The 27,769-nt window shown below is 46.5% G+C and overlaps 1 protein-coding gene across 1 annotated transcript; it reads right to left on the bottom strand.

Moving 5' to 3' along the window:
* Nucleotides 1-2,270: 2,270 nt before the first annotated feature.
* On the bottom strand, nucleotides 2,271-27,769 carry FBXO32 (F-box protein 32). Its single transcript, XM_065831138.2, has 9 exons — nucleotides 27,495-27,769; nucleotides 24,246-24,358; nucleotides 22,486-22,535; nucleotides 21,727-21,819; nucleotides 14,257-14,350; nucleotides 13,192-13,376; nucleotides 9,450-9,632; nucleotides 8,151-8,294; nucleotides 2,271-7,446 (listed from the first exon to the last, which is right to left on the bottom strand). The coding sequence occupies exons 1-9, from the start codon at nucleotides 27,608-27,610 to the stop codon at nucleotides 7,357-7,359; spliced, it is 1,068 nt and encodes a 355-aa protein (XP_065687210.1). The 5' UTR covers nucleotides 27,611-27,769; the 3' UTR covers nucleotides 2,271-7,356.

Genomic DNA, 27,769 nt, shown 5'->3' with positions numbered 1-27,769 from the left:
CCCAAGGACAAAATGTCCCCCAGGCTTACATGAGGAAGGTGCTCAAAATCCCAAAGAGAAAAGTGGTTGCTGTGGTACAAAGAGACACCTCATGGTGGGAAGACAAAGCCACAGTGCATTGGGTCCCAGGCTGCCAAAGCATTTAAACACTTGTTCAGTCATCACCAGACCAGCTTAAGCTGGATCATGATTGGCCTGGACATGGGCCCTGGGTTAAGCCTAGCATGGACACACAGCCTCCTCCAACACTCTCCCCACAGGCTGGGCTGTCCCAGGAGCAGGGACAGAAGGAGATTTCTGGCCTTTAATGTAAGATAACCCCTCACAAAAGCGTGAGTTTTGCCTGTGGAGGAAAGGCAAGGAGAAAACAAAACTGCAGAGCCTGGCCTGGCGCTGTGCAAGGCACGGAGCGAGGCAGCTTCCAGGCCCTTGCTGACAGTTCGTCACACACACCATTCCCTTCAAAGATTACCCATGGACACGTCATTTTTTATGTACTTCACAAATAAGCTTATTATCGCAGGCAAATAATTTAAACTCAATGCTGAAAAGCCCTGTTAAAATGAGTCAAAATCCATGGTGTGCCATGACGAGGAAGGACTCGCATCTCCTGCGCTGACTGCGTTTCTCATTCTATAACCCCCACGGGGTTATTTTCTTGTTTATCCTGTGATGCTGAGCGTCTTTCCTGACCCAGCACCCTATTTTCAGCAGTCGCATGAAAACAGCAGCACCCTGGGGGTGCCGGGCCGGACCCACCACCCCGGCCACAAAACCTGCCGGTGCTGCCTCCCGTGCTCAAGGCCTGTTCTGACCAGGACCAAAGCAATCCAAGGAAAACATATTTAAAAGACGTTAGATTGTTTGTTTTCTACTAAAGAGCACAGTATACTACGCATCAAGAATTGCGAGGGATGAACTGGTGTCTTTCCAGCTTAGGGAAGGCTTTTGAACCCACGCAAGTTATTTATAGAGCCTTTTAGAAAACAGCTCTCTCCCATTTCTGCAGTTTTGATGGCAGGAGCAGTTCAGGTTTTGTCAAAAATAAAGCAACCCCCTACATGATTGACTGGTGTTCACCCCACACCCCGTGTGAAGCAGAACTGAACTGAGGATTAGGGAAAGTTGAGGCAAAACTGAGTCATAATATTTGTTGTGTAAGTAGTTCTCAAAATGTATTTTGCCCAAACTCTACTTCTTTATTAGGTTTTTAAGACAAATAGTGAGGGCACTTCAAGGAATTATAGAGGCTGACTTGTTATTGATCTAGGTAGGACCGTCATGATCTATCCCTGAGTGCTCTTGAGAGGGTGGGGATGTTAACAGCAACAACATGAAAATGGGAAGGATTATAGACAGAGCTCACAGACCCACCCAACACATTCCTGAAAAATATCAAGTATTCCTTTTAAATGATTGTCTGTTAAAATACGCAACAGTGAGTACGTTCAAAGAAAGTTTGAGTAAGAAACATGGATTAACAACAGCTTTCTTATCCACTTGTTGGAAAGGCTCCAGTCATTTTGTAGGCTGTTCTATATTTCCAGAGACCGGGGGTACAACCCTCTTACTATACTCCTGAGACACAGAATAACTACAAGAAGACTTACAAAACACTCAAACATACCTTACACGACAGCACAAATAAAGTTAAAACCAAAGCATCCACATTTTGTACTTATTTTCATAGCTGGCGTAGCTTTTCTGAGGCTGTTTTAACATGCTAACTTGTTCCAACCTATGGCAGATTTCACTTGCTGTTCAACTGTTTTGCCCCAATTGACTGGGAGTCCTTTCAGTGGGCTCCTACTTGCATTCCCTGTGAGCGGGAGCCTGGCTCAGACCATTGCAGTCTTGACTAAACAGATGCAACAAAAAAAAAGATAAAAATCAAAGTCATTTGGATAACATGCCCGGAAAAAAACCCCAAAACATTTCCATAAGCCACAAGTTGGAACTGAAGCTATCCGATCAGCGTGAGCGCTAGTGATCTCTTCTGGGGCAACAGCCACTCATGCACTTTGGGAGAGTACAGATCCATCAGCATGAGCTCCACGTGAGCGCTGTTTTTGCTAGAAGTGAGGGCTCCACTAAGCTCATTTTCCTTCGAGGTACAATGAAGCAATAGCTCTACCCAGAGTGTTCTGCTGCTGCTGCAACAACCTGAGTTCTGGACGTTCCTGCAAAAGAGCCTTTGCTTACAGTCACCAGAAGCTCAAGGCTGATAACGTCACCAACTTGGAAGCAATGAAACAACCAACTCTGCAGGGTTCACATTGTTTGAACATTTATTGCAATTCAGTGTCAAAAATGTTTTACAAAAATACATTACTGTCTGCACAGAACAGCTGTAGAAATCAGAGTCGAACATGCAAGGGAAGAAAAAAGTGTGCAAATTTATAATGGAAGGATTTTAACCACACAATAATATTAAACAGAAGTCTTATTATACAAGGGACGCCTTTCACTTCATATCACCTCTAGTTACAACTTCAAGGAAAAACAAAACAGAACACACGCTCTCTTCCATATATAACTAGATATTTATAATTACTGCAGATTAGTTCCTAAAGATGAGCATATTTGCTATTTGAAATTAAAATGTTCTCCTGGGAGCTGACCTGTTAGCACTCCGTGCAGTACAGGATGGCTACAGAAACGCGAGTTCCACCCTCAGCTGCCCTCCCAGGAGGAGAAGCAGCAATGCTTGATCAATGGAGGAGGAATCTCTCTGGTGTTCAAGGTATTAATTTACTAGAGACTGCTGTGTCAAGGACAAGATGGATTTGTCCTCCCTAAGGCCAGATCCTGCAAAGCTGATTTGCTATCAACAAATCCACTGGAGGAAGATGTGGGATAGAAATTGGGCACTGGTAAAGACACTGAGACAGCCCGGCAGCCACACGCTGACAGCTGCGTGGATGGTCGGCCACGTCTCCAGAGCCTTTAACAAGCGTCTTTAGAAGCCATGAGCTGAGAAAAGCAGCACAAGCAGAACACCAGAGTCCCAAACCTTGGAAAAGAGAGTCTTTATCAACCTGACCAGCCTTCAGCTCCCTGAGCTCTGTGTTTTTGCAAGCAGGCCAGCTAGAAAGAGTGGCATTTTAATTTAAAGCTATGTCTTTTTGGCAAGGTGCTGATCTGCGGGGAAGCTGTGTAACGGGTTTGTAAGAACTACCGCAGAGGACAACGCTGGTTTGCTGTACCGAGCAGGAGATCAGCGCGAAACAGCACATCTGATTTATTAGCTCCATAACAGAATTTGAAATGTTCCTGCCCTAAATTAAATTTTAGCTACTAAGGGCCAAAGAATTTTCTGGGCAGGAAAAGCTGGTTTAGTACCTGCGTTATGTTCTAAAAGGCGATAGCTTCACAAGAGTAATTGAAGTCAAACAGAAATGGGAGCACAAACAGTTCAAAACCTGGGGGCAAAGAAAAATAATAAAAAAGATATTCCCATATACAGAAAGTGGCAGGGTGCAATTAAATGTTTACATACAAAGCAAGGTCTTCAGAGCAATACAAGTTTTCCTAATCACTTTACAAAATAAAAGGATCTAGAAACTCCCACAAGAAAATAAAAGAAACCCAAACAATGTAAGAGGAGGTGCACACATTTTATGATCAAACTTTACCATACCATAGTTAGTATAAATGACTTAAGGTATGTACAGCTAAAATTGTGCCTCTTGAAGTGGCTATCACATTAAAACAAACTCCAAATACCTGCCTCTTCTAGAAAGCTGAAACGGAGATCTCTGGGATCCCTCCCTTCCTAAGCCTCCTCCCCTGCATGGATCTATTTTTCCTCTTCACAGTACCACATTCTACACAGTTGCACTGGTTAACACATGCTCTGAAGATAATGAGATTTCTCCGGATATGCTGGCAGGAGAAATCCCCAAGGAGAGAAAAACCATCCATAAGAACTGATGCATGTCTAATGGGAATGCACCAACTAACTGGAAGGTGAAATGTCATTTGAAAAGAACGTTCTACTTCCAAAATACAAGCAAAAAAATCTGTTTTCCTTTCACAACAGCTTTGCCACAATTGTCTTACAATAAAGAGGTCCTTTTAGCACGAGAGCAGCCTTGTACCATCCTGCCTGGAAGCTCCTGTTATCACAGTTGGTTTTGTTTTCTGCCATCCTCAGCCAAGCAGATGCCTCTGCACTGCTAGAACACTGATCACTTTGTTTACAAGTGGTTAAACCAAGGTATTTGGATGCAAGAGCATTTTGTTTTACATACAAAACACAAATATGGAATTCACCATAAGGTCTCTCTGTACCAGCCACTCCAGAAACAATGAGTCTCTTAAAGAGATCAAGGTCTTATTTGACATTTGCTGTAGCAGGAGGGTAATGACTGAGGCAGTGACTGAATGAGGCTTATTCTGTTTCTTTTCGTTTAGTCCATTTTGGTCTCCACTACAATAGTCGCTTGGTTTTGACGGCAATATCTCAGCACCTCACACAAGCAACACACAAGTGTCTGTAAATATTAACAAATCATCTTCAGCACTTCGACCTTTTAAGACCTACGCAGTGCAGAGAAATCAGAAAACACGTGAATTGAAGTAAGTTTTATAAATAGGAGCCTCAGCTGCACATTCAGTATGTTGTCAGCATGACCCTGGGCAGAGGACACTGAATAAATTCTGGTCAAGACCAGTGAAGAGCTGGTAGAGGCAATGACTAGAGCTGAGACATTCCCAGCTAAAAGCAGGGATTTCGTGTCTTGCTGTGCAAGGAATGCACTAGGCTGGATTGAAACCTGAGCTTAGAATTTACCCAGTGTCACAGTCTCACAGTGGATAAGTTGTCATCTGCTAAGCACGGACTAGGACTAGGCAGAACTCCCCAGCATTTCATACTGAAATACCATCACCTCCCCACCACAACAGGCTGGGTCGCTGCGGATGGCAGAGGCAAGACTGCGACAAACCAACCCCCCGTCAGCGCTGGAAACAGGAGATGCCAAGGGGCACGGGTCCTCTCGCTGCTAGAATCTCCAAATACAGTGGCAATGCTTCACTTGCAGGTTTCTGTCCTTAATGTTCTCATTCACCAAGCCAGATTTCAGCCTCGTTCTACCCACTGCCATCAACGCAGGAATGAAAACAGAAACTGGCCTCCCTCACTCACAAACATCCCCCCAAACAAACACAGGTTCATATTTCCAAGGTAGCGGCTTTTAAATCACTTTCAGTTGACACAAATACGACCAGCAGGCTTACGCTTTCCACCCACAGTCAAACTGATGGATGGGGCAGCAACACCAAGACAAAGCTCCCTTATCCCGCACGTGGTTTCCCCTCCTCTCTGGAGAGTGCCAAGCTCTGGGCCATGGCTAAGGGCAGCACAGGCTCACCGAGCTCTCTGGAAGAGCAAAAGCTTGGGTTTGCTGTTGGAAGGCAGGAGAAGCTCAGTTCTTGGCAGCATTTTCCTGGTTCTCTCCTTCCAGCCTTCCTCCCCCGCTTCCTCACTGCTCCATCTAGAGGCAGCTTCTTTTCCCTTTTTGCATCTCTTACAATAGTATGCAAAGTGATTTAGTTTGCAAAAATGCAAATACTGTCGATTTTTTAAAAAATATAAAACAGCGGCAGAAAAGTGTTGAAAGTCAGTTATAAAAATGTAAAAAAAGGAACAGAATATTTAACAATAATTAACTCAAGTAGTTCTTCCTGAATTGTCCTGAGTACTCCTCTTCCTCACAATTCTTTGTACATAGTCACACACAGCCCACTAAATATTTACCCTTCTGAGGCATCCTGCTTGTATCGTGCACAGAGAAAGTGCTATACAGGAAATCTACTGGCAAAAACTTTCCACTGCAGGTTTTCTAATGGTTACATATGAGCTGGATTCTTCTCGCTCCACTGTAGGGAAAAGTGAAGCGTTGTACCCAACAGAGGAGACTGTGAGCCAGATCATGGCCACAGTGAAGTTTGGAGTTTGACCATTTATTCCATAGGACTGAAAATTTAGCTCTAGGCCAGTGTTGGAGGATCCCATAGAGAAGGTCAGCATTGGAAGCAGAAGGGACTAGGCTTGGTCTTTGAGATGTCCTTGGCACAGAGAAATAACCAAAGATGTCAAGTGCCGTGTTGGAAATCCCTCACTCGCCCAGTCCTGACTGCTGTCTTTAGAAAAATGCTGACCTACTTCTTCATGCTGTCTTGCTCATCTCCTGAACCTCCAGGAGTCTGAAATTAAACACGATGCTGCCGGTCTTCAGTGACTAAAAACCGCATCATTTCACCGTGTTCAACAACCCAGTTCTCTCTATATTTTACCAGCTCCAAGATGACTGAATTCACTTGACAGCAGTGTGAATACAGAGCAGTGTATATGTTGGAAAACCAGGAAAACATGGGCTTGAAGAACCAGATTCTAACCTCACTTGGGATTTCAACCACTGCAATTAATCTCGTGGAGTTGACATGAATTTACATTGTGAGATTAAACTCAGTCCTTTGTTTCTCTATAATAGAACTTCCTCCCTTTTAGATAATCTTCATCCTTGTGGCTTCTCTTTTCCCTTTTGCTGAGTCTTTCATAAACCAACAAGTTAAAAGAGGATGGAGTAAAGTCTTAGGTATTTATATGGTGCCTATCATCTAGGCATTCAAGCACTGAGTAGAGCAAGAAAACTAATGTAAAGAGGTAAGCATTAATACAAGAAAAGATGCTTACTATCACAAACATTTCCCTTTAAATCATTGTACAAAATACAAAAGTTCACATTGTACACTGGATTTTTGTTTGAAAGGTACTCAATCTGTTAGAGGTAGAAAGTGGTATGGTGCGATTCTCTTTTGCAAGTAGGCTTGAGTTCTGTCCTACGTATTTCAGAATGTGTCCTTTTTAAAAACACAAAAGTATTATTAAACTTGTCACAGGGATATTTTTCATAAATATTTTTAAATCCTCATATTTATAAATATGTACGCTAAATAAAACCAGATGGAGAAACAGTTCAACAGTCCTAGCCTCATATTGCTTTCTCTCTATTAGAAACAAACCAAAAGAGTTCTTATGGTTGTGGGGCAAATTCATTTTTAACTTCTAAAAACAAAAAATGAAGTTTTTTGCCCTGTATCTTGTACTCTGACCATAAAAAAGGGACGCTGTACAACATGCTGCATGTATACACCAGTCCTACAGAAGTCTGTATTCCTTAAGTGCTGCACGTCAGTGAGCAATTTCACCTTTCATCTCCGAGATCCTCTTGTTTCTTGACTCAGGAGCTTCGAACAAACATGAATATTTACACTATTTACAAATGGAGTGTCCAAGCTCAGTGGCATGAAGCGTCCTGTAAGAATATCGTAAGCTGCGGTGACCCGAGTTCAGAACCTGAACAAGTTGATAAAGTCTTGCGGCGAAAGGGAGGTGGAGCAGGTCTCCGGGTTGTTGGCTGTGCAAGGGTGATCGGTACCCTGGGAAAGGAGAAAACAATTCCATTTAGAGAGACTGCGAAAAAGGTGCCAGAGCATCAGCCAACTTAGCGCTGCCCCTCTGCCAGACGTCTCACTTGTGAATAGACAGAGCAGAGCCCAGAATAATATTTCTATTCTTGTCAAAACAGACAGCTCAGAACTGGGCTTCAGATTTTAGGGGCTACTGGCAAGTCAAGGGAAATAAAAGCAGCAAAGATCCAATTCACAATTTTCCCTTCTCTGTGGGAAGAGAGGTTGGACCCTACCATCAGCTACAGGAGTTTAACTCCAGAGACATGCCTTGGATACCACCACAGTGGCCAGCACATTTTTTGTCCTGGGCTGTTTTGTAGCCATCGGCTCTCGTTCCCACTAATCCTGCTGCCAGGACCTCCATGGAATGGAGTGGGTGGCAGGAGCTGCTGGCAGCGCTAAGATGATCTGCATGCAACCCTACAGAATGGACATCACCCTACTCGCTCTGGCCTTGTTGGCCACTACTCTTGTTCAACACAGAGGAGATGAGATCTTTGAAGCACAGGGGAGAAAGGGTCTTAATAGCTGAAGAAGGATGAAGATACAGGAGAACACAAGGTTATGCAGGCAAAGGAACTGCAGCACCCTAAACCAGCTGCAATCAGAGGAAGCACCAAGTGCTCCGTGGCTTGTGTCCCAACCGAGTTGGTCCCACCAGCACCTCGTACCTTCCAGGAGAGGATGTGGCAGTGCCTGCACAGCTGCAGCGTGTCACCGTACTGCTCCTTCCGTGGGTAACATCTTATGAGCTTGAAGTACATCTTTTTCCAATCCAGCTGTCCCTTGTCAGATAAGATTAGCCGTTTGCGAATCTTAAAGAAAAAAAAATAAAATGTATTTTTTTTCTTTTTAACTCATGTTGTTCTCTCCCTTGCATAAGCTTCATCCTTGCTGGTCCCATAACAGTTCCTGCGTAACACCAAGAAAACCCCTGCTCTGAATATCCAGCTATAACCAGCTTCCTGATGGCAAAGGCCTCACCCAATACCATTATAAAGTTCCATCCCCATTTCACAAATATTACTGTATGAAAGCTTGAAATCCTGGGAGCTATTTCATACTACTTCAGTCACTGTTTCCGGCTGGCAGAACAGCAAGTGTAGTTGCATTTAACAATTTCAGAAGTATTTTGCTTTTTCACTGACTCTAAGAGTCTGTGATTTGACACATTAGCCTGGGAGACACCGGTCTCTCTTTTGGGGGTCATTAGTTGCAGAGGCTGGATTTGAACCTACTTTGTTAATATAAGTAACTTCCCCAGAGTCACTTCCAAAGTCAGATCCAGAGTGAGCAAATACAGCCACGTCAGCAGAGAAGCCTGGCACATGGTCCCTGAAGTGCACAGGTCTGGTATAAACACCCCAGCCATTCACCATAAACAGAGAGAGGGATTTTTTGTTTGTTTGTTTTTAAGTTTAGAAGGCCTCAGAGAATTACCAGCCTGCAGAAGGCCAAAGATGTTTACACAGGTACAACACGGGTAGCAGCAAGGCTGTTTTCCACATACCGTCCTGTCACTCACAAAACAGCTCAGAGGGGATTTCTTGCTCTAAAGGGCAAGAAAGTACGACCCATGGCTCATGGACAACATGCACAGATTCTCTGCAACGGTGTCAGTCCCTGGGACGTCGGGGTGATTCCTGGTGCTTGCCTGCATGTTTTCCCCATACATGTGGGGTGAGAAGTAACTGCATGACTTGCAGTTGTTACCACCTGGATTATTAGCGTTGAAGAAGTTCACCGTATGACTAATTCATCGGTCTTTTATTTCAGGAATCATTGCTGTGGCATGCAAAGCCCTCTACACAAACCATCTTTGCAGCCATTCTCCTGCCAGGCTGTATTATCAGCTTGCGGCACAGCCCTTAGATCCAGCAGATAGTCAAGTCAGACAGTGTCCTACGTGTGTTTGTTCATTTGCTAGTGGGTTACAACAAGCAATTAATGGCAGTTGCATCTCCTTGTACCTGTCTGTCTGTGAAGTGGTACTGGCAGAGTTTCTTCCACAGCAGCCGGTCTTCACTGAGCACTTGCAGGTCGGGAGCCACCTGACCGAGGCTCACCAGGTCTCTCCCATCACTCAGTCGCTGCATGATGTTCAATTGTAAACACAAGGGCAGGTCGGTCAAAGTGGTTCCTTTAAAGGCAGGCTGGAAGAGACAAACCAAATCCAGCAATTTTAGCTTGCAGTAGAGTTACTGCTTTTTAAGCATTGCTCTTCACATAGAGAATAAGCAGTAGTTCCCTCTTCAGAATAAGGAGACATTTTACATAGAGACATTTGACCACCTGCCCCAAAACAGTCTGAGATACCCTCAAAGAAGGGAACATGTATTTGTATTACGGTAGTTAGAAGCAGACTTGCAGTCTAAGCATCCTTCTCCCCTTCTTTTCCACCCCACATCCATACTTGTGACACTGCTCCCAGAAGCACCACCACCAGCTTTCACCGCAGCAGGACACCGGCTACGTTGTGGTATCAACTGTTAACCATTCAGGTCTCTCCACCATGAGGGACACTGGCATTACTTCTCCAGTTTAGTCTCCTGTTACACACATTGCTGGGAATCCCATGCTCTTCTGCCATGTGTTTTAGCTCATGTTGTCACAGGATCCTGCTGCAACCACAGCAGTGGCTGATGAGTACCCACAGCAGGATTTTCCCTCTGCTGGCAAGGCTAACTTCTCTGTGAACACCTGAAGGACCTGCCCCTTTCCCATCAGCTGCAGCCATGGTTTTCCAGGCTGTTCAGCTGCACCAAAGCACATCCCAGTCTAAAGAGCCAAAAGCCACCTTTTCCCCCATCCACCTTGTCTACGTAGGATCCAGGACTGTTTTGCAAGTCCGCATGGCAGCACAGCTCCAGGACGAACTGATCATGATGGATCAGCAAGCCATGCACTCAGGGGAACCCAAGGCACACATGGGAGCAAGGCATCAGCAAGAACCACAACCCGGGCTGCAGCTGCTTCAAAACCAGTCCCAGCCTTATTAAGGCAAACAGCAGCTTTTAGGATTGGGCCCCAATGAAGAAACAATGTTAGACAGATGTGCCAAGTTTATCATTTACCCTGTACAGAGATGCTGCTATTTTAAGTCGCAGAGTCACAGCACCCATCTCGCAATTGGCAGAGCTATTAACCATTTCAAACAAGAAGCACGCAGACAACCGTCAGCAGAGGAACGCTGCACATCCTTCAGCCCCATCTCTATCCATCCCATTGCATGAGGAACTCCACGGGCACAACAAATATATTTGGACACAATCAGCTCTCACCTTCCCTTCAGCACCCCAGTGACCAGCCTGCTTGGACCACCCACCACTGCCCAGTACCTGCAAGGACCACAGCTTCTGAACCGAGGCATCATTTCTGGCCACCTCCACCAGTCAGACAGGTCTGAGACAACCTCTCCAGAGCGAGTGAACCATCTCTGCCATCTCCAAAGGACATTTCTTGCCATGACAGCTCTAACACCGCATGCTGAGAGTTAAGCTGCAAGCATACTGCCTGGTGACACAGAGATGCTTCCTTGGTACAATCCACAAGTCTAGACATAGAGTCCCTGCCCATCAGTGCAAACTGAGGTCACATTTTGGGGTAGGGAGAAAGCACTGGAGCCTTGGATCACCTCCCACTGATCTCCCTTGCCAGCCTGTCTTTTGCATTCTCCCGCACCCTTTCTACACAGAAGCTTCACTGGGGCACAACAGGCAGGACTAAGCTCTTGGGTTAAAAAAAACCCCAAAACTTACACTTCTGTCTAATTTCTGAAGAAACCAGTATGACTCAAGCAAATCCTTACAGGTTTTCTGAGTCAGGGCCAAAGACTTATCTGCTACTTCTTTTCCCTCAGTACTCCTTTCCAGGACTTTTCAAACATTACTTTTTTTGGAGAAAGAACACAGATTAGATCAGAGAATATCAGTGTGCTGTCACTTTCTGGACAGAGGTGTTTTTTTTTTTTTTTAAAAGCAGCTCTAGCACACAATATTTTCGCAAGTTTTTATTTGCTTTTTTATTTAGGTTGCAATGTCACCCCTCCCAGATATACCAGAAGCACTCAGCACACTGTAAACAACTGGCTGCACAGAGCTGAGCTTGTTCTTCCTTCCTCTAAACTCCGCTGGTTTTATTCTAGCTTGACCTGAAGCCATCTTCAGTGGTATGAATTTTTTTTTTTGCAAGCTTGAGATCTATTTTATTTATTTTAGAAAAATGTCTGTAAACGTAAAAGGCAATTCCATTCACAAGCAATATTTTTATTCATTTTTGTCTGGATAGGCAGAGTCCTTTGAAATGCTTATCTGTGGTTTTAGGAGTCCCTAGAGGGAAAAATCCCACATGGTATGACTGAGTTGAACAGCAGGAGGTGGGTCCTGACCTGTGGTGCTCTCAGGACAGCAGATGCTGGGATGGTGCTGACCCTGGCAGAGTCCAGTACAGGGAAGGTCCCCAGCCCACAGACCTGCTGTCCCCCAGGAGCCACCATGCAGCACAGTTCCTGCTTCCCCTGCAGCCCAGCACCAGGAGGGACAGCAGAGGTGGGACAGAGACCACCATCAGATCAGGCATTGCTGCTTCTGAAGTTCTTCAAACTCACCAGAACCTCCCAGAGTTCATCTTCTGCTGTGTCCTGCTGACTGCATTACTCTAAATGAAGGACTGCAATTGTTTCCTGCTGCTGCCAGAGAACACAGCCATGCAGAATGATGGAAGCAGGCCCTTTGATTAATTCTTTGTAAATGTCTCCGGTTGACCCACCAGGGAAAAAACTGCCCTTTTTTTTTTGTTGTTATTTTCCTTGATCTACCATTGGTCTACCCAAGTGGAAAGTTCACAGTGCAGCTCACTGCATAAAAGTCCTACAAGGTACACACCAGCACAGAGGTGAGCACTGGGGGAAAGGTCTATTTTTTTTCCACCTCCATGCACACTTACTCCACAGAAATAGTAAAGTCTAGACAAGTTTCTGGGCAACTGGTTGTAGGTGTCCTTGCTTAAGCAAGGGGGTTGAACCAGATGACCTCTAAAAGTCCCTTCCAATCTCAACCCTCCTGTGATTCTGTGGAGTAAGCTCAGATTTGATTCCCATGCAAAGCCAGGTTAGGAATTTATCAACTAATACATCTTCCCCATCCTCAGACACTGTTGGAAACACAGATGTTGTGAAAGGAGGACTCATCTGGCTGAAAAAGGCTGTTCCAGACTGCTGGAACAATCACTGATACTTTCAGCCAGGAAGCATCAAGTTATGCAGCTATTTGGAAATTTGCATTTAATTTACCGATTAAATCTAAAAACCTCAACTATCTGATAAGCAAGTTTTGAAGGCAATTTCTTAGCTTGAGAAAGACCAAGCTGACTTTTCATACTGAGCCCTAATCTCTCAAGACTCTTCTTGAGAAGGGGAGATAGTTCCCTGCCCTACTCTGTTGACCCAGCACTTCACGGCCACTAAGGAGTCAAGCCATGGTGTGTGACCAGTAACAGCAAGCATGATCCTGTGTCACACACACTGAGTTTGAATAAGGGACACAAGTGATATTATGAATATATCCAGTTATTCTGGCAGCTCCAGGTCCTTCTCCAGCTCTCTGTGCTTGCGCTGGGAGTACAGTGGGTTGCAATCACCCAACTGGGAGCTCCTACATGAGAAGTTTTCATAAAGAAGCCACATTATTTTCAGCCTTTGGGATTTGTGCTTACCCTGGTGATCTGAATGTTGTTCAGTTGCTGCTGCCAGTGGAGAATACTCTCCATCCTGTGGACCCACATGTTGATGTTTCCAACCAGGACAGACTTGCCCACCCGTTGAACCAAAGTGCAGAGGGAAGTGTAGAGGGTCTGCAGCAGTTCCCGTATTAGCCTGATGTTCTGCTGATCTTCAAGGACTTTGGAGAACAAATAAAAGGTTAAAAATGGGAACTGCCCAAATCCCTTCGTGAATCTACATATTTCTCAGGCAAGTACACAAGTATTTACCTGCTACAACCTCACAGGCCAAGAGAGCCAGCCTGCTCTTTTCTTTTTAGAGGAAAGCACTTAAACATAAGCCAGGCACAGCAGGTTAGACAGCAGACAGAAAGAGATCCTCCCAGGATAAGCAGATGAGATCTGCTCTTTCTGCAGCACTTCCCATTTCCAGCCACTGGCAACCAGCTGGCTTTCCCCTCCAATACGTGCAGGATGTTATCTACCTGCAACTCTTCCCCATCCACCCCAGCTGAGGTGCAGGGAGGCAGCTCCAGATCTCCTTTCTCATGACGTTCACACACACAGGCCACTCAATTCCCTTGCTTCAGCCAGAGCTAAAGCATCAGGGAGTAAAGTGGCACATCAACCACAATTCAACCCCCGAGCAGGTGAAGACAAGATCTTGAGCTTTCTTCTCATCCAGAGCAGCAGGAGTGCTTGATACAGCAGTCTGTGACAAGGTGGCAGAGGAGGCTGCAGCTGTGCCAGGCTGGGGGCAGGAGCAGCCGGCCTCCTCTGCTGTCAGAAATAGGACTCGGTAGGATGCAGAAAGAGTGGTGGTGAGGAAAGTTGCAGAAGGAGGAATCACCTCCCCAGTACCTACCGGAATACAGACATTTCTTCCCACTCCCCCCCACCACATGGTTCTTCACGGAGGGAAAGCAGAACAGAAATAAGCAGCAGTGCCCCCTTCACTCATCGCGTGTTGCCTGACTATTCATGAGGATGTGGTTCACACCAAGCACAGCAGATTAAATCAGCCTCCCCCTCCTCCACCTCACTGCTTCTGTTTCTTACCTTTCTGCACCACTTTTTCCAAAATGTTCATGTAGTTTTTCTGGGCAATGCCACTCAGTGACGTCAGCTGAGACTTTGCTATCAGCTCCAACAGCTGTGGATAAAAATAGAAGTTGCAAGCCTTAGAGCACACAGATACCTTTCTAATCTTAACTCCTGGTCACATGACACAGCAAAACAGTCCAGAGACTTGTTTGCTGCTTGAAAATAAAAGGGAGACAGAACAACAGAGCAAACTAATGCAGAGGGGGAGGAGAGCAGAGGCCAAACAATTAAATCTGTATCAAGAGGAGTTGGGGGAAAAAAAAAAAAGGTATACTAATGATCTTTGGGGAAAAATAACCACACACACAAACCAAAACAACAAAAAAACCCAAACAAAACTCGATTTCATGGCTCAGAAATGCAGAGAAACCACAGGGCAGAGCTCTGACTGACAGGCTCTATTCACACCAAGGGAACAACGGGCATCCAACGTCACCGTCCTTCACCGGGGCATAAACAAGCAGTGTCATCAGGGATCACGAGCAAACGCCTGTTTGGATGAGGATGTTATTGATGGGGCATTAATGAGAATCAGACTCCACAATTTACGTCAAGCTCTGGGGTTGCATGGGTTTTGTCAGAGTGCTGTCACCACGACAGAAAGGTTAAGCACTACAATAAAACCAAACCCTCCCACAAAGAAACCCCCATTCCCCCAAGGTTTCCTTCTCTCTGTTCAGCTCTTACAGCTGCAACACCAAACCACCTCTCCCTGTTTGTCCTGTTCATTTGTTAACCTCTCCTAATGAAAACTTCTTTTACTTTCAATTAGGATTTGCTTCCCATCACCAACCTGGCTCACACGCAAGTCGAATGCTGAATTTGGGCCGGAGTTGCTGAGTGAAGCATTTCCCACAGGGAGGATGTTGCCCTCTCCTCCCTGGCCCTCTACCACCACCAGAACAGCCATGGAAGTTTCCCGTGGATCATGCTCTGCAGAACATGTGGCCTGTGATCTTCCAAGCCTTCCTCCCTTCCCCCAGCATTACATAAATACAGGCTGTCCACGTGTCAGTCCATTTGTTTGGGATGTACATAACCTTCTGTTTTAATTTAGAAAGGAAAGGAAAAACCTTTTATGCTACAAATCAATCAACACATTACCACATGACTCGCTTATTAATCCTTTATCATCTGCAGCTACGCTATCCTGTTGCTGGCACTCCAGAGAAGGTGCAACTACTTGTGTCAAGTAACTAAGATGGCTTTTGACAAGACTTGATAAGTCATGAGCTGAACTGTTCCCCCTGCTAGAAGAATGACAGGAATGTATCCAAAAAGTCACCGGCAGCTTGCCATGAAGCTGGGAGCTCCGGGAGAGGCATTGCTGCAGTCATTCCCCTGCTCTCCCCATCTCGGGCGCTGCGCATGTGATGGCCAGTTTGGAGCAGTGAAGCCTCCTGGAGTGACCCATCCCTTCTTCTGTTTAATTTCCAGGCTAAGGACATCATCAGGTGGCTTTGAGTTTACATTCTGTTAGTGCTTCGCACAACCGAAAGAAAACAAGACGAAAAAAGACCTGTGCTAACCCCCATGAAGGGCAGGCTGCCTGTGTTCTTGGCTCATTTCAGGGAAACAAGAGATGCAGGAGAGCTGGGTCATGTTTGGTGCACTGGTATCAGCAGGTCTTCTCACTGTATCAGCTAGACTGAGACCACAAGGACTAGACACTCTTAAAAACAAGGCAGCTTGCAAAATGTTTGGAAAGTTTTTAAAAAGTATTTTCTTAATTTCATTAAATACTGAAGAAGGGGAAAAAAAAAAAATCAGTGTCCTGAAGTAGTATGTAATACTCTGCTTACACTAAACTATTTGGCCTTCAGACCTTTGATCATAGCAAGCAACTTGCCAGACTCCATCTGTACATTAGCCACACAGGCACCCAGATCTGCTCTTCTGTGCATAAACAATGTCTGTCTCCAGCGTGCACTGCGCTGAACTGGCACAGGGACAGCTTCCTCCAGCCTGGGTGTTCTCAATGCTGCGCCCATTACTGAAAATGCCAAAATGCTCCCAACAATAAGCATCACAATGCAACACTGTTAAAGCGAGGCGCCAGGGCCATTCTTGAAGAGGAACAGGGATTAAAACCTCAGTTCCTTGAAGAACGCTAAATTGGTACAAAATTAATTTAGCCAAAGGAATAGATTCAAATTTGCCTTGTCTGTGTTTATCAAGGTTCAGTTTACGTTCAGTGAACCAGCTCAGATATCGTGTGACCTCCCTTCCCCTGCAGCAATAAACACAGGATGAAATTCCATATGAAAACTATGTTATGGACACTTCCAGGACTACTCCAATCCCCAGGGACTGCTGGCTGAAGCAACTGGCTAGCCCTCCAAACCAAAATACAGTTTTTATTCTTCTGTGCTCATGTGATAAACACAAAAAAAACCCCCTAAACAAACAACAACAAAAAACCCCAGGTAAGCAACACAGTTCACCCATGCCTCATGTGCTCCAGTGTATTGAGGGTCTTTTCGTATTGGCACAGACCCAGCCGAGTAGGTTCTCTGTTAATGGACTGCCAGACCAGGGTCTACAGTATTTAAAAAAAAATAATTCAGTATCTCCACTTGCATAATCCAGACTGAAAGCAGACTGATGAATTCAGATCAGTGCTGAGTAGGGTAAAAAGGCTTGAGCGTGTGCTCTGATGTGGTTGCATTAAGTCCAGCCCACGCTCAACTGAGAGGGACAGATGGTAGGAGAGAGTGCACAGGGAAAGGTTAAGAGCAATTTGAAAAGGCCTGCTTTTCAAGACCACTAAGTGATTGCATTCCAGCCAATTTTAACTGAAGCTGGGAAGTCTGCAACACCTCCGGTAAACAGGGCATTAGATCCTAATTCACACTTTTAACTCCCCAGAAGCTGAAAAGGTGACCTGGTAGCTTCCCCAGAAAATTCTTCCTACCGCCTCACCTGTATTTTGTTTGTTCTGTCAGAGCCACAGAGAAAAGGCAAGAGATGCAGTGGGTTTTTCCAGAGGCTCTCCAAAGCTGGCAGCATCTTCCACAGCAGGGCAATAACCTGCTCACCTCCCCACAAGTGTGATGGGGTTCCTGCTCAAACCTTACTAACCATCCATCTACAGCCATCAGTGCCATGAGCCACTTGGCTCCAGGAGCAGAGCAGGTCGTCTTTGTCCTCCTCCCACAAGCATAAGGAAAAAACAAGCAAAACAGTGCCAGGTGGCAGGGAACAACGGGCTGTTTCAGGGCCATGAGAACATGCTGCTTTGCACAGCATTACTGAGACCTGTGACAGCCAGATGGCACTTCTGCCACTCAGCTCAACATCAAGGTGTCCAGGTAATCCGTACCCCAAATAATCCACAGCTAGGGGCTTATGGCACACAGAGCCAAAAAATCCTCAGCAGGCCACCTGCACCAAGCAAGAGAGTGTTGCCCTGCCTCAAAAAGGGAAATGCTTTGTAATGATTAATATCATAAGTCTCTAACTACTGAAGTATAAATTCCCCTTTGAATACCCCACAGCAGCTATAGGGAAGCTGGACTGCACCCTGCTCCACCTGGTTGGGGATGTGGCTCCTCACATGTGAACTCCTTAGAGAAACACATTGCAATTAAAAACCCCTCCTCCACCCTCTCCTTGCTCTCACAGGCCTTCACTTTCTGTGGCTGAAATGTCACCTCAGCTTTTGGCTGGGAGGTGGAACAAGAGCAGGGCAAGTTATAATGATCTACAGCACAGGTGTTGACAGATCTCCATGAGACAGCATGAAGATGATATTCTTTTGGCACAGCATAAATCCAGGACTCCCAGAGCTCGCTGCTATAAAAGCTTAAGAAAAATTTAAGAGACTATGTTAGCAGGCTGCACACGAAGCTAGATCATGTTATTCCAGAAACAGTGCCCATGCAGCTTAACCTGACCTAAGCTTTTATGATCAGAAACAGCACCTTCCCTTAAGACATCACTACACAATTGTCCCATGACAAATCTTCCCGAAAGAAGCAGCCTGCAAAACATCACTGTCATCTGAACAGTGTTCCCAAAGGAGAACCAACAAGTTCTGGGCTGCAGGTATTTCTGTCTCTGCTGATTATTACTTATGCTTCCAGTCTATTCAATAAATCTGTAAGACCAGAAAAACTAGGACTTCTTCAAGACCAAGAACAGTTTGGGTTCCTCTGGGTCAATCCCGCACTTCCTTACTAGCTCTAAAACAGGAACATTGTCCTGCAACACATAGGCAGATGCTACAGTTCAAAAGATGAGCAAGGATCAGGTCACAGCATCAACACTTATACTTAGCACTTCCAGCCCTCTATCAGCAGACTATCAAGACAAGATTGATGTTGGAGGAAAATTTCTTCCACTTTAGTCACATGAACTCACTTGGCTACAGCTGATGGTATTTACCCACGAAAAATACCTCCCAAGCTTCGTGCAGCTCACACTTCCACCTCCGTTAAGGTGCCCATTTTATCAGTGCACCATTAAAAACTCAAAGAACTCAGTTTGGGTATCGCTTAATCAGCAGACACTTCTGTATGACAAAAAACCAAAATCAGCACTAAAAACACTGTAGCACCTAAGTTCAGAGAAATTCAGAAAGGAATGCTTTGAGAAAGACAAGTTGATGTTCAGCCTGAAAGCTCATTTTGCTATCAGCAGTGATGCAGCTTATTTCTCCATAGGGCAAAACTGGGTGTAGCCAGCAGAATCCCAAGCCTGCAGCTGTTTCTGTCCTTTTTTTCCCCCCCTACAGATATCCTCATTCTCCCCCTGCCTCCAACTCTGAAATTCCCTCCTTGGAAAGCATTTACTTGATGAACTAAGTAGTGTGACATTAATCAGATACCCTGAGCAATGAGTGGAAGTAGAGAGAACAAGGAGAGGGAGGGAAGGGAAAAATGTTTTGCCTGCCAATGTTCAAGGCATTTTCCATGTGACAGATTGCTCATCTGTGTGCTCTCAGAGGCCTGCGATTTGCAAAGGACCATAAACAAGATCCGCATCTAGGCAGAGCTTTTCATGAGTAAATTTGGTACATGAGGCATTTTATGAGCTACTATCCACCGGAGACTTGGCTGATACAAGCCTTTCATTTTAAAAAGTCAGTTTTATATTTGATCCATGGTACCAGGTTTAATATCTTCTTTAATCTGCCAAACCGCAAGTCAGCCTCAATTATAAAGCTTCATACTTCTCAGTAGTGCTGTATCCTTAAAACTACTGGGAGAAAAACTGCTCTTAAAAGCTCAGAAGAGAAATAATTTGTTGAAACAAGGACACACGCAACTTCATACAGAACATTGGTATTTTGAATACACAGCAGATTTGGGATGCTTTTATTAAGTCCTCATGGGAACAAGGGGGAAGGAAGAGAAGATCAGCCTGAGCCTCCCTACCAGACCACAACGACTTGACTGAAATTTGAGTTTACTCTTAAAAAAATTAATGGGACTTCTGCTCAATCATTGCAGTCCCATGTGAGACACGCATTGCTTAGGTCTGAGCAGTAGAAGCCCATCACGTGGCACAGCACAACCTGAGGCCACGCTTAGCTCAGGCCCCTGGAGTTCTTAGTTGTCATAAGACAGTAAGTCTGCCAAAGGGATATCTGGAGCATCAGGTACAGGTTTTATTTTGTTTTCCTCTTTTATACTTGACAGCCTTGGCATGAACTGTTCCTTCCACAATAATCCCCCTGAAGATGACAGGACAGTGTGCTTATGTATCTGGTATCAGAAAACACAGAGTACCTCAACACTCGTGATCACCTTCTCCACAGAAGCAGGAAAACAAGTTCTCCCAGGACCAGCAGAGCTGCAATAGCCCAAGTTTCCACGGACTTGTATCCCTCTTTGCCTCCCCCAGCATACACAGTCCTGGCCACCACCCCTGCAGTGGGACTTCAATGCGATTGCCAGCGACCTTCTGGCACAGGGGGTGGGCCATCACAGGCTCCTTGTCACCTAGACAACAGGTGAACAAGCCAAGGTGAACTTGTTCAGATCATTGCACCTGTTGGAGAGGGTCCAGCGGGCCATGGAAGTGATCAGAGGGATGAAGCACCTCTCCTGCGAGGACAGATTGAGAGAGCTGGGGTTGTTCAGCCTGGAGATTACTCCAGGGAGACCTTATTGTGGCCTTTCAGGGGCCTGTAAGAAAGATGGGGACAGACTTTTTAGCAGGGCCTGTTACAATAGGATAAGGGGGGATAGATTTAAACTAAAGGAGGAGAGATTCAGGCTAGGCATGAAATTTTCTTTTTATAATGTGTGGTGAAACACCAGCCCAGGTTGTCAGTAGATGCCCCATCCCTGGAGACATTCAAGGCCAGGCTGGACGGGGCTCTGAGCAACCTGATCTGGTTGAAGATGTCCCTGCTCATCGCAGGGGGTTGGACTGGATGACCTTTTGAAGGTCTCTTCCAACCCAAAGTATTCTATGATTCTATGATTTCTTCTTCAGAGACTTTTCATGACATTTGACTCTGCAAAGGGAAAGCAATACCAGTGCTGCCTGCACCAGAACCTAAAACCTGAACAGCTGGTGCCTCACCAGTGATCAACTGCTGATGAGATGTGAAAAGGAGCTGTTTATAAACAGCCTCAAGTTAATAAGGTTTTTTTTAAGCTTATTGAATTCCAAACCTTGATAAGCATTCTGAAATTTGAGATCAATTTGCAGAGATCACATGCACATAAACATACAGCCCTCAGGACAGTAGTTCCCCCAACCACTACCACCCCCCTTAGCCACCCAGAGCCAAAAGAGAAGTTCTGATCTGTTATGCAAAGCCAGAGCATGGGGAATATGAGGCTTATGACTCCTTCCTACCAACTAATTGTGTCAGGACTAACCTAATGCTTCAGCCACTGAAACTGCTGCCAGTCACACAGAACTAAGGGTAACCATGATCCTTAAAGAAGCTAAGATCAGTGCCTCCAAGAAATTCAGTCCATCCTCCCATTCCCAAAACACTCAGCTCCCCCAGAGTCTCTCCTGTATGACTTCAAGAGACAAAGCTCCAAGGGGCTGGAACCTTCTGTGCAAAGACGTCCCCAGTGCTCTATGGCTTCCGCAGAGAGCCCATGCCTCTTTTGGTGCTACAGGAATCACATTGAGATGCCGAACTGAAAACTGAGGAATTAGAAGCTAAGTTTTCTGGGTTTCAGAAGTGAATTTCACAACTGAGAAGTCATAGGAATGCTAGACTAATGACAGCCCATCTTCTACATTACCACCACCTCTCTCCCTCTCCATTTTAACAGATCAAAGAGGTGGTTTTGGGCATTGATCCACTAAACTTCCATCAATTACTTCACAGAGAAAAGCCCAACAGCCCCACTTGCATGCTTGGATCTCTCTTTGCCGGTGCTTCCCATCAGCCAACTGGTGCTCAGTCCAGAGCCTCCACCACAGCAAAATAAACCCTGGCCTTTCACTCACCCTCACAACATAGTTGAATCGCCTGGAGTCCAGGATAGCGCTGGAGAAGTCCAGTCGGTTGAAGGCTTCTCCCAAGGTGCAGTAACCGTGGCGCTGTGAAGCAAAATAAAGTCTGGGTCACGTTTTGACAGACATGAGTCCAGACAGCACCATGAAGACATGACCAAGGGCAACTCGATTTAGCAAGCTAATGGGTACAGAGCATGGGACCACCTCACAGCAAGAGAGGGCAGCCCTGTCTCCTGCAGAGCTGCACTTATTGACCTCAAGAGTGGGCACAGCCCAATACAGACTGTGGTAGTTTCTCAAGAGTGACCTGAGCTCTGCTCATGACCCATCAATTTACAGGTGAGAACAAGCCACACATTCTCAGGGTTCAACATATAGTGCAGGTTCAGAGCAGCCTCATACAGCCGCTTCTTTCCATGAACACAAGCTGTTGTGATGAATTCCAATGATTTTCCATGTTAGGACTGTACTGGGTGAAAGCCAAGAACAGTATTATGGCTTGGTCTGCAAATGGCTTTTTTTTTTTTAACTGAGGGAAGCAAACAAGTCGTATTTTAAACACATGTACAGAACCTTGTACAGCAAGCCCTTGCTCCCTGATTGGGGCTTAAAATCATTACTGAAATTCCAACCACAAGCCAGATCTTCCACTTATCTTAAGAGCTTCTGCTGACTTATATCAGCATAGGATCTTCCACTGCTTGGAAAAAACAGCAGAAAAGGGGACAAAGAACCTATGGAGGTACTCACCTCTTTTGTGCTCCCCTTGTGAACATAGATCCACTTCTCCTGGTGGAAATCTGTTTGGACAAAGACATTTTGCTCAGTTAATCCTTCACCTTGCAGAGGGTTGGATCTCTGTTCTGCTCTCAACACCTACTGCCCTTTTAGTGCAAATTAAGTTATTTTGTGTTTACACCACCACACTTGAAACCAAAACTAGTTACTTGCTCAGCTGCTTTGTTTCCATACTGCTTCATTTGATACTGCAGCCTTGAGCCTTAGAAAGGGCTTCTGTTTCAATGACACAGCTCAAGACTGTAAATGTTTAATCTGCCAGCCAGATATACCATAGCACCTCCTCGTCTTCGGTCCCAGACAGAAAGTGTGGCTGACAGCCAGGTTTTGTTATTATTGATTTTATTAACTATTCATTACCTTGGTTACAGGCTTGGGATTGAATGTCAAATTTGAAGTTGAGCAAAAATGTCATGAGACACCAGGCATGTGGGAGAGAGCTTTTAGCAGTGAGGTCAGGCTCCGAGGAGCATGCTTGTGCTTGCAGCTAACTTGCTAAAAGAAAAAACCCTATTCGGGACCAAATTTTTCCTACTTCTACTAGCCTCTCCCTTCCCTCAGAAATGGGAGTTGTCCCATCCACTCCCCAAAATAGCTTCCCTGTACCCACCACATGCTGCTAACTGGGTTTGCAGAAGAGTCCTTGCTCTAACAGCAGCTATGCTGCTCAACCCTTCTCCCACCCCATTCTCACAGGGGCTTTTGACCTTTCTCTTCTACCACACACTGGCAATTCAATAGCTTGAGTAAGAAAAATTCTCCTCCCCATCCTGCTGGATTCCTTTTCTTAGAGGAAATATTGTGCTCTTGGAGTATTTTTCCACCTAAGGATGCAGCAATGTACTCCTGCCTGGTACTGTGAGCCCAGGGACAAAACCCAGTCTTAGCTACAAGCACACAGACCCAGCATTGGGCCCTTTTAAATAGTAGGTCACAGCACAATCCAGCCAAAAACTGTCATGGTAACATTTGTTTGTTCAGAGAACCGAATACACAGAGGGGCCTGATTTTGGCATCAGTTTCCAAAATCCTGGGGGATGCACAATGAGCTAATAGTAGTGTGGGAATCATAACTCATTTCCTCTGTGTATATTTACATTTGTAGCCTTCATGTCTGACTCCAGTACCTATCTTGCAATCAGACCAACACAGACCTTGTTGTCCCTGCAGGCTCCCCCGAGTCCTCCCCAGCACAAGACCCTGGCCGCTTGCTGTGCATACAGGAAGATTTCAAACCTTCTATTGTTCTGAGCGAGCTGAAACCTTATTTCATTTTTCATGCACTCCGCACACAGCGATAGGATCAAAGCTTACATTCAGGCTTGTAGCCTCCAGTAATGTAGATTAGTACTCAACATGCATATGGGAGGAAGAATAAATTTAGCCTGTTGTGCACAAGGAAGTCTACAGGGGAAAAAACTGGAACTGGTTCATTTGAATGTACCATAGGAAAAAATTACCCTCCTTCTGATAAACACAAATGACAAAAATTTGAACATAACAAGCAGAACTCCTCAGAGCAGGGATTACTAAAAGGGGCATAAATCTTCACATTAAACCGTATCCAAGTCTCCACTTTGGTCAAACATGGGCGCAAAGCCCTTTGAGACACTCTGGAAGACTCCTCATCCCCTGTACAAAGACCATAGATCTGAAGCATTTTCCATGTTTTTGCAGCAACTTTAAAAAAAAAGCCCAAATAGACATCTTACATTGAATTTTGGTTTTGTTATTCAGCAGGTCTTTTTTCCTCTTCTTGGCAGCAACATCATAATTCAGACTGTTGAAGAGATTCTCTTTGTTGTGATCATCCTTTTTACAGAAACTGTGAATGACAAAGCAAGGATTACGTTTATTTCTGCACTCTGCTGAACACTATGTTTCCTGTAAAGAGAAAATACACAGGTTTTCCTTGTGAGCTCCAAAGCTGCCTCCTTCCAGACTGCTCTCAAGAAGTCTGCAGGCAGTTTTTGCATCCAGAAATGGTATTTTTAAATGAGCCTCTGGTGTCTCATTTCTGTGTTAAAATACCCAAACCAGGCAGCAGCAGGTAATGCAGATGGCACAGTTAGTAGTGGGACACTGCTGGGCCATATTCCGTTCCTCCTTTCAACCTGTTTCTATGTTTAAATAACACCATATCCTCCTACTGTAGGCTGTAGATTTCTCTGAGCCAGTCAGATTTCTACAGAAGAGCATATTTGGACATCTGAGGACATAATAGTTAATGAATGTTTTGAGTGCATATATAAAGAGTCCCTACACAACATTCTTTCAAGCTTACGGGAAAAGCTTAGCTGAGGTTCACACTTGGCCAGTGGTTTTCCAAATGCCACACAGTAGTGATTGTACAAATTAAGAGCTAGTATCTCTTGTCCGAGCACACCCATCTTCTGCATTTGCTGGAGCTCTGTTGTAACTATATCATTAGTGAAGTGAGCTATAACCCCTTATTTTCTTTGAGGGCAATAAAAGTCCATCTAATAAAGACCATGCATCAACATCTCCATGTTCTGCAGATCCAAGTAGCAATGTGAAACTGAGAAGCCCCTGAGCAGCCACAGATCCCTGGGGTGGCAGGGAGAGGCACCCACCAGGAGCTGCAGGCAGAGTCCCCTGCACACAGCGTGCTGCCCAGAGAAGGCAGGTGATGCACCCAGGAGAGTGAACCAGAGCAACCCCACTGCCCTAGCAGGTTGCAAGGGATGGGAGAGTGGCTGTCTGCAGGTCTAAATTCAAAGAAGCGTCCCAGGCAGGGTGTAACTAAACTCAAAGAATGGCCCTGGGCACCTTACTGCACCTCTGAGTTGCTGTGGCTGGGACATCACTGGAGCTGTGACAGGTGCTGAGACATGCTGCTTTTCACAGCTCTGGGCAAGTTGCCTCTGCGACAGCCGCAGGGACCCGTACACAGCCACACTGCTTCCTCTACAGACCCCATATTTACACTGTTTAGCCTCCAAAAACAATGCGAGGATCATACCAACTCACACCTCCAACAGCTACTCAGCGCAGGCTCCTGCAGAGTGAAAAGCCACAGGACAAGACTCCTTGTTTCCCCCTACTGATAACAGGATCACCAGCCCAGGCCCACAGCCAGGAGAGGGAGGTTTGCTGTCTGTCAGCACAGCCACACCAGCAGCATGCACACAATCAAGTGACCAAGTCAGTGTGTCAGCCCCATGAGAGACATGGATCTCTTCCAGCAGGTCCAGATGGGTGCCTGGCGCCTGCACATGGTCCCAGAGGTGGATGAAACCTCCCCCAGCTCCAGGGCACCACAAGCCTCAAGTCCCCCTTCCCACTCCAAGGTGCCCCTTGCAGGGCATCACATCTGCAGGGAGGGCACTGCTGCTGCTCCACCACCACCCTGCAGCAGCAGAGACAATACAGACAACATTCACAGCAACAACAGCTTGGGGAACTAACCACTCCTACCAGGAAGAACCTAAACCTGAGAGCAGAACATCTCAGCTACACATTTCCCCAATCCATGTGGGAGACAAAACCCCGAGAACAGAGTACAGCAGTAAGGAAGAAGTGTTTTTGAAATGTTCAAGCTCATATTTTATCAGGGTTGCACAAAATCAGTAATAGGCCAGGTTAACATACCCCATGCAGTGGCAGAATCCAAGCCCAAGAGCACAAGACAGATCTGCTTTAAATCTTACATGTGTCAACAGCACACCCTTGACTGTTGACTTCCTACTGAATGACTCTGTAATCTGAAACCTTCATAACAACAGCAGTGAACAAATTCCAGCATGGGAGGCAGATTATTCCCCAGTTTATGTACTGCTAAGTTTCCATACACTTCTCCAAGGCATCTTGACAGGTTGAACAGTTGGGCACCAGGACCTGGCATGGCAATGACCTCAGTCTTGGGCCAGTGTGTCACCTGCTCACTTTTTAATGGGGAAAAGAGATGTATAAACCTGTGCCAAACTCTCTATTCCCAACACAGTCACACTATCATCAGCCAGACATTTTTCTTCCTATTTACATATCAGATGCTTTGGATTCTAAACTTGATTTTTATTTACAGCTTGCATAGAAGAGGGCAAGAGATAGAGACCTGCTACATAAAACTCCTCACACAATAACATCTCAGCAGTGCTTCACAGAAAACCTGTTTCCTCCAAGTCCCTTTGTCGTGGACATTCCTGACCGAGCCCTCAGCCCAGTCCAGCAAACCCAAACCCGCCTGTGCACAGCCGAAAACAAGACGCACAAGGAGAGCTCGGTTTCGACAGGAGCGATCCGGGCAGAGCCCATCCCACCCCCGCTGCTGCCAAGGCCTCCTGCCCGCAGCTCCGCACCAGCCTGGGGGTTTTGTTGTTGTTTTGCAGTCGGATTAGTCAAGCAGCACGCTAGGGACATTACTCATGGCCCGGGGAAGGTCAGACACAACAGCCGTCTCCCACCACAGAGCCGGGCAGCCTGACAAAGGGCTGTTTTTGGGGGGAAGGAAGCGGGAGACACCTCCAGAGCCCCCCAGGAGCCGTTCAGCGATGCTCCCCCAGGGTACAACGCCCGGGCTGCGGGTCAGCGGCTGTTCGCACCTTTTCCACCCCATCCCGCAGCCTCAGGCGCGTCCCGGCCGCCCAGGGAAGCGCAGCCTCCGTGCCCAGCCGGCCCGGGACCCGCAGGGAGTGCGGGAGACCCGTTTGGGGTTCATAGCAGGCCCGGGGAAAGCCGCCGAGTCCCTCCGCCAGCAGGCCCGGTCCCCTCCGTGGCGCCAAGGCCCGCGGTTACCGACGGGCCCGCACAGTAACCCCTCACCGCCACCAGCCCGCGGTGCTGGGCTGCCCTGACCTCCCCCGGCCCAGGGACGCGCCCCCGCCGCCACTCAGCCCCCGGCCCCCCTGCAGCGCCACCGCACCGCGGCGCCCCCTGGCGGCCCCGGCGCGGGGTAGGGGAGGGTACTGGGAGCGGGGTCGCGACCGAGCCGCCCGCGGTACCTGCTGATGTCGGCGACATAACCGCCGCTCTTCTCGTCGAGGAAGCGCGTCCAGCCATCGGCCGTCTTCACCCAGTTCTGCCCGGGGGAGCGCCAGTCCTGCCCCAGGAACGGCATGGCGGCGGGACGGAGCGGGACCAAACCCGGGAGCGAGATGAGGCGAGGCGGTGCGACCGGGTCACGGTAACGCGGTGGATGCCGATGCAGCAGAGCTGCAGGCGCAGTGCCGCTCCGCGCTATTTATGTGGCGGCGGGCGGCGTGTTGCCGGAAGCGCG

Source organism: Patagioenas fasciata, chromosome 2 (assembly GCF_037038585.1).
Source record: "Patagioenas fasciata isolate bPatFas1 chromosome 2, bPatFas1.hap1, whole genome shotgun sequence".
Taxonomy (NCBI): domain Eukaryota; kingdom Metazoa; phylum Chordata; class Aves; order Columbiformes; family Columbidae; genus Patagioenas; species Patagioenas fasciata.
The sequence above is the reverse complement of the archived record's forward strand: the minus strand, read 5'-3'. Positions and strand labels throughout refer to the sequence as shown.